This window comes from Podarcis vaucheri (genome assembly GCF_965113315.1).
Source record: "Podarcis vaucheri genome assembly, chromosome: 16".
Classification (NCBI taxonomy): Eukaryota; Metazoa; Chordata; class Lepidosauria; order Squamata; family Lacertidae; genus Podarcis; species Podarcis vaucheri.
The window spans coordinates 7,708,671-7,714,670 of NC_138754.1; the positions used below are offsets into that span (position 1 = coordinate 7,708,671).

The 6,000-nt window shown below is 44.8% G+C and overlaps 1 protein-coding gene across 2 annotated transcripts; it reads right to left on the reverse strand.

The window, feature by feature from the left end:
• Positions 1 to 612: 612 nt before the first annotated feature.
• On the reverse strand, positions 613 to 5,611 carry LOC309520659 (protein S100-A12-like). 2 transcript variants are annotated; one of them, XM_082202667.1, is made up of 3 exons: positions 5,488 to 5,611; positions 2,857 to 3,020; positions 613 to 916 (listed from the first exon to the last, which is right to left on the reverse strand). In XM_082202667.1, the coding sequence occupies exons 2-3, from the start codon at positions 2,995 to 2,997 to the stop codon at positions 755 to 757; spliced, it is 303 nt and encodes a 100-aa protein (XP_082058793.1). In that variant the 5' UTR covers positions 2,998 to 3,020; positions 5,488 to 5,611; the 3' UTR covers positions 613 to 754. The 2 variants fall into 2 exon arrangements, with proteins under 2 accessions (XP_082058793.1, XP_082058792.1); XM_082202666.1 differs by lacking the exon at positions 5,488 to 5,611 and adding an exon at positions 3,977 to 4,133.
• Positions 5,612 to 6,000: the final 389 nt, after the last annotated feature.

The following is a 6,000-nucleotide window of genomic DNA, read 5'->3' on the forward strand; positions in this document are numbered from 1 at the left end:
TTTCCTCAGCTCTTTTCCTTTATTCCATACACCCGCTTCTCCTTCCATCCATTAGCATGATTGTCCCCTTACTCCATCCATCCTTTTTATATTTAACCTACTCCTTTTTTCCTTACATCCTTCTCCGCTTTCCACCCTTCTCCTTCATCTTTCACTTTCCTCCTTTCTTCCCTCCATCTTCCATTTTCCTCTCCTTTGCATTCACGCTCTTCCTCTCCTCCTCCAACCGGTGACCCTGCAGTAGCACTTTTTCCTCCCCCATATTTAAGTACATATATTGAGAGGATTTTAAATTTCTTCCCAAGAGGGAGACCCACACACATACGTCCCTGTGTGTGTTTGTATGCTTCCCTTTGTTTTTGTCTTCCTCTTTTTATTCTGTGAGAGATTCTATTTTCTTCAAGCATCAGGTGGGGGCGGGGTTAATCTCATCCGCTGGCTGTTTTACAAAGAATCAACTTGCTTCTACATGTCTAAGTGAGCAACTGCAAGGAAGGGGAATGCGGCTGAAGCCAGAACCAGAAAACTAACACAACCTTTCCCCGCCGGTCTCAAAACCTGTTTCAAACTGCCTTGTCACCCCAAAAAGTAAGACATCCTAGACTTTCCAAGTTAAATGATTATTTCTTATTTTATTGCCAAAACATTACATTTCAAGCTGGGGGATGTGGGCAGGGGGGCTTTGTTTGTTTGGAAGGTTGGTATCCAACATGCCCCTGACCACAGTCCCCTGGAGGACCTGCTGGGTCTCTTCTCAGTGGTGGTGGTGATGTCCCTCATGCTGGTGGAACTTAATGTGGGAGCAAGAGAGGAATGACCCAACCAGACGGATCCATTCTTCAAAACTCAATTCGTTATCTTTGTTTGTATCCAGGTCTTTGAAGAGCTTGTCTTTTCCTTGCTGGTTTTGTGGGTACTGTAGGGAGGAGAAGGAAGGGAGGAACAAAAGGTTTCGGGTTGAAATTTGTTGCTATGCATCTAAGACATCAGACCATCGCGAAACCAAGGTTTGCCATAGATGGGGAGAACCTCCCGACATCATCAAGACTACACTTCCCATCCTCACCCCTGGTCGTTGGCCATACTTGCCAGGGCTGATGGGAGTTGTAGTTCAGGCCACAACCGGAGGACTGAAAGTTCCCCCACTACCAGTTTAACAGAATGGTATTAATGCGAAGTAACATCAGCAGAAGTTGAACGCAGACCCAAATGAGCAGCAACGTAAAGGAGTTCAAAATGCAGAATATTTAAAAAGGAGAAGAAAACTTTCTCTTTTAATACTCAGGTCATTTAAAGGGGGGTATATTCCTCTTTTAGTGCTTAGCTTCTGCTTGTAAGCTTCCCAGAGACATCTGGTTGGGCCCTGTGAGAGCCAGATACTAGACTAACTGGGCTTTAGGTCTCATGGAGCATTGCTTTTCTCAGAGACTTTATCTGAGGATGAAGAAGAAGAAGAAGAAGAAGAAGAAGAAGAAGAAGAAGAAGAAGAAGAAGAGTAGTTTGGATTTGATATCCCACCTTTCACTCCCTTTAAGGAGTCTCAAAGCGGCTAACATACTCCTTTCCCTTCCTCCCCCACAACAAACACTCTGTGAGGTGAGTGGGGCTGAGAGACTTCAAAGAAGTGTGACTGGCCCAAGGTCACCCAGCAGCTGCATGTGGAGGAGCGGAGACGCGAACCCGGTTCCCCAGATTACGAGGCTACTGCTCTTAACCACTACACCACACTGGCTCTCAGGAATGTCTGAGAAGCCTGAGCCCCCAATTCTCCTGAGATGTATATCTATATGTAGTGGTTGGGAGTTACTCGTGCGTAATCCTGCCCCGTTTGAGCATCGGATTGCCTGGTTAAACCCTCCGGACTGCACAGCCCATCTCAGCGTGGCTGCCCTTAGTCACTCGTAGAATCTGTCTGTGGGTGTTTCTTAAAGCGCTGCCAACATAAGAGTTGTTTGACGCCCAATCGTCTCCGCCTCTCACTGTGCGGGAGTCTCCTGCGCAGGGTGGGCGTGGGCAGCGGGGTGCTTGGGCTCTCCTTGCTAACTTCCAACGAAGAGTCCTGGAGCCCCTGCACCTCCTGGTCCCGTTGCTCTCCTGGATCCCTGGTGTTACACTCATTCTCTTCCCCTTCATCCCAGCTGAGTCTCCCTCTAGCGCTAGGACCTTCTCCTGCAGAATCAGAGACCCTCTCCTTCTCCCGTGCCTCTGATGTCAGTTCCCTGACACTATATATCTATATCTATCTACAGGGGAGAAATCCAATCCAGTTCACATTTGAATCTCACCCTGCCAAATTCACCTTTCTTCAGATCCTGGAATGTACTTATCCAGCTAAGTGTTAAGAAACGCATGTACTATATACAGTGTGTTCATTCAATTTGTTTTTATTATTGCTTGTTAGCCGCCCTGAGCCCGGCCTTGGCTGGGGAGGGCGGGGTATAAATAAAAAATTATTATTATTACTACTACTACTACTACTACTACTCTCTTTTTTTACTATGGCAAAGTGTTTTTAAAATAGATTAGTGAAAATAGCATACCCAAAAAATCATTATAAGGGGAAATTGCTTTGCCAAAAGAGGATTTTTATTTTTTTTTAATACATAAATTTTCAAAATGTGGAGAACTGAATTTAAGAGAAAATGAGAAAATGATACCCACTGAAATGGACATATCCACCCATCCCTAAATATAGTTCCCTAACAGGGTAGCCTTGCTCACTTCTAAGTGCTGCCTTGCTAAAGTGCCAATCACTATCTTAACATGCCCAGAGGCGTGCTACACATTGATGCCAATGTGTCACCTCTGGCTTCAAGTGCCCAACAATTGCCCACGCCCATCTTATCTCCACCTCACCTCAACGCAGTCAGGAAACTGCTCGTTGATCATCTTCTTGAACTCCTTCTTGTCGATGGTGTCAGATTTCCCAGAATATTTATGGAAGATTTCAATTATCCCATCGGACAGAACTTGCATCTGAGTCTTGGACTTGGACATTTTGAAGGTTTTCTGTTGGTAACCTAAATAGACATAAGAGCATAAGAATAAATGCAAAAAGTCCATTAAATGTCTCCTTTAATATTGATTTAATATTTAATAACTATCTGCCATGACTGGGAAAATAGAATGACTACAACCATTGAAGACTGGATAAACAAAGTCTGGAGACAAGGAAGGAAGGAAGGAAGGAAGGAAGGAAGGAAGGAAGGAAGGAAAAATTGACTAATGCAGTCGGACACAGAGTGGAGAGACAGCCTTGAGAAATGAATGAGTTTTCATGATGCACTGGTGCCACAAGATTCAAGAGAATGTAAAACCATAGGCGCTGCTAAGTCTAGTCTGAAATAGTGCAAGGATTTCCACTTGAATGATAGAACTTAATCTCCCTGTGCTCTTCCTGTGCTCTCCTCGGACCTCCTCTGTAGGACTGGTAGAACATCCTCAACAGGTTTGGTGGGGGTGACAAGTAGAGGAGAGGAGCTCCATTACACTAGTGGAAATCCTTGCACTAATTGAACAACTTCATTAGAGACAATCCCAGATAGATGGGCTCTCTAGTCTGGTGCAGAAAGTACTCAGCTAGATGGACCTGTGGCTTGGGACTCCAACTTGTATCAGCCCAAGCCACCATGGTCGATGGTCAGGGGCAGAGCTTTAGCTACAGGGGAACTAGCAGGGTTTTTTGCCCTGGATGAAGCCTCCATGGGTGTGCCACTGAGGCTTCCAGTCTGTGTGTGTACACAAATGCTGTGTGTGTGTGTGTGTGTGTGTGTGTGTGTACGCCAAACTGAGTCTCTGACCCAGGAGAAATAAAGATGAGTTTCACCCCTGGTCAGGGATGATGAATGGGAGACTATTTAGGTGTTCCTGTAGCATCAGCAAATACCCTGGGGGAAAAGTAGCATCCTATCTCCAACACAAAGGCTGAAACCTACAAAATCAGACAAAGGAAACCTCCCTGTTGTCTTCAACTTACCTCAGACGGTGATTAATGAGATTAACAAGAGAGCTAAGATGAGCCAAGGTGTGGTGAACAGTCCTATGAAGCACCCACCTTTTATACTCTATCCAGTATTTTGCTACCACCCCTAGTGGTGAAATCTTTGTTTCTTCACACATTGATCCTTCAAACCAGTCACCTCTTGCTCAAGAAATATGGTGAAGTTCTTCCTTCAGCAACACACCTGGGGGGCCTTCCCTCCCCCTCCCCAACAAACTTATGACCATTCAACACCAAGTTTGCGCATAATATGAAGAAATCCTTTGTATTCTTTACTTAGAACCTCATAAAAATAATATGGAGCCTGTTTTTGAGAATATGGGAAGGGCATGGAGTTTCCTGGAAGTGAACTAGATTATGGTGAAATATTGATGCCGGGGGCATTTTTTTGCAGCAATAGTGGAACGAGGCCAGTGGGTTACATGCAACTAATTTAGAGCAACATCTAGAGAGCTGCAGGTTCACCACCGTTCTGGGATCCTACATAACAGAATGACTTTGTCAAAGGCAATCCTGGATAGATAGATAGATGATGATAGATAGATAGATAGATGATGATGATAGATAGATAGATAGATAGATAGATAGATGATAGATAGATAGATAGACAGATTCTCATTTTAGACAAAAGAAAGAAACAGTTCAAGTCTAGTTTAAATATTTGGTTTAAACACACACAAGTGAGTGCCTTCAAGTGGTTCATCCAGACTTAGGACCTGGGCAGGTCATCTGAGGAGATATGCAGGTCACCTGGCAAGAGTCTTTCCCCTCTACAGTAAGACACATTGTATGTTAAGATTTCTACACCCTTGTTTAGTTATTATTTAAGCCACTTTTTCTAAGCCACTTAAAATTCTAAGCCATCTCTGATCCTAGACATCCTTGCCCAAGTGAGTGCCCTGCAGATGTCTGGGTCTACAATTCCCATTAGCCCTGGCTATCGGCCACAATGTTGGGGCTGATGTGAGCTACAGTGCAAAACAACTGGAGACCACCAGCTTGGGATTCACTTAGAACAGGGAGAGCCAACATCATGGCCCTCTGGGTGCTGTTAAGACTCCCTCACCTCCAGGTAGCATGGTCAATAATTAGGGGTGATGGGAGCTGTAGACAGAAACATCTGGCTCCCCATCCATGTCCTAGACACATGGCCCACCAATCAGGGATCACATATTAAAGGCACTTACAGAAATTTAAAGGCCGAAGTCCTCCAGATGTTGCTGAACTCCGTCTCCCATCATCCCCAGCCTGCCTGGCCAATGGTCAAGGTGATGGGCACTGAGAGTCCAACAACATCAAGAAAGCACCACATTGGCCACCTCTCAGATGAGATCTCTCCCCTGGTTTTTATTGTTGCAGGGGAGACTATTCAGGTGTTCCTGTAGCAGCAGCAGATACCCTGAAAAACAAGTAGCATCCTATCTCTAACACAAAGGCTGAAACCTACAAAATCAGACAAGGAAACCTCCCCGTTGTCTTCAACTTACCTCAGATGGAGATTGATGAGAGAGCTAAGATCAGCCAAGGTGTGGTGAAGAGTCCTATGAAGCACCCACCTTTTATACTCTATCCAGTATTTTGCTACCACCCCTAGTTGTGAAATCTCTGTTTCTTTACACATTAATCCCTCAAACCAGTCACCTCTTGCTCAAGATATATGGTGAAGTTCTTCCTTCAGCAACACACTTGGGGGGGGGCCTTCCCTCCCCTTCCCCAACAAACTTGTGACCAGTCACAGTCCATCATTTGCCAACACCAAGTTTGCACATAGTATGAGGAAGTCCTTTGTATTATTTACTTAGAGCCTCATAAAAATAATATGGAACCTGTTTTTGAGAATATGGGAAGGGCATAGAGTTTCCTGGGAGTGATCTAGATTATGGTGAAATATTGATGCTGGGGGTATTTTTATGCAGCAATAGTGGAACGAGTCCAGTGGGTTACATGCAACTAACGTAGAGTAGAACCACTGACATTAATGGACCTGAGGTTAGCCATGT

Bases quoted from the DNA above. Each gene is read 5' to 3' on its own strand.
- LOC309520659 (XM_082202667.1), bottom strand. From the start codon at position 2,997: ATGTCCAAGTCCAAGACTCAGATGCAAGTTCTGTCCGATGGGATAATT. The intron at 917-2,856 runs GTGAGGTGGAGA...TCCTCCCTACAG, and splicing joins AGTTTCCTGACTGCGTTGAG to TACCCACAAAACCAGCAAGG.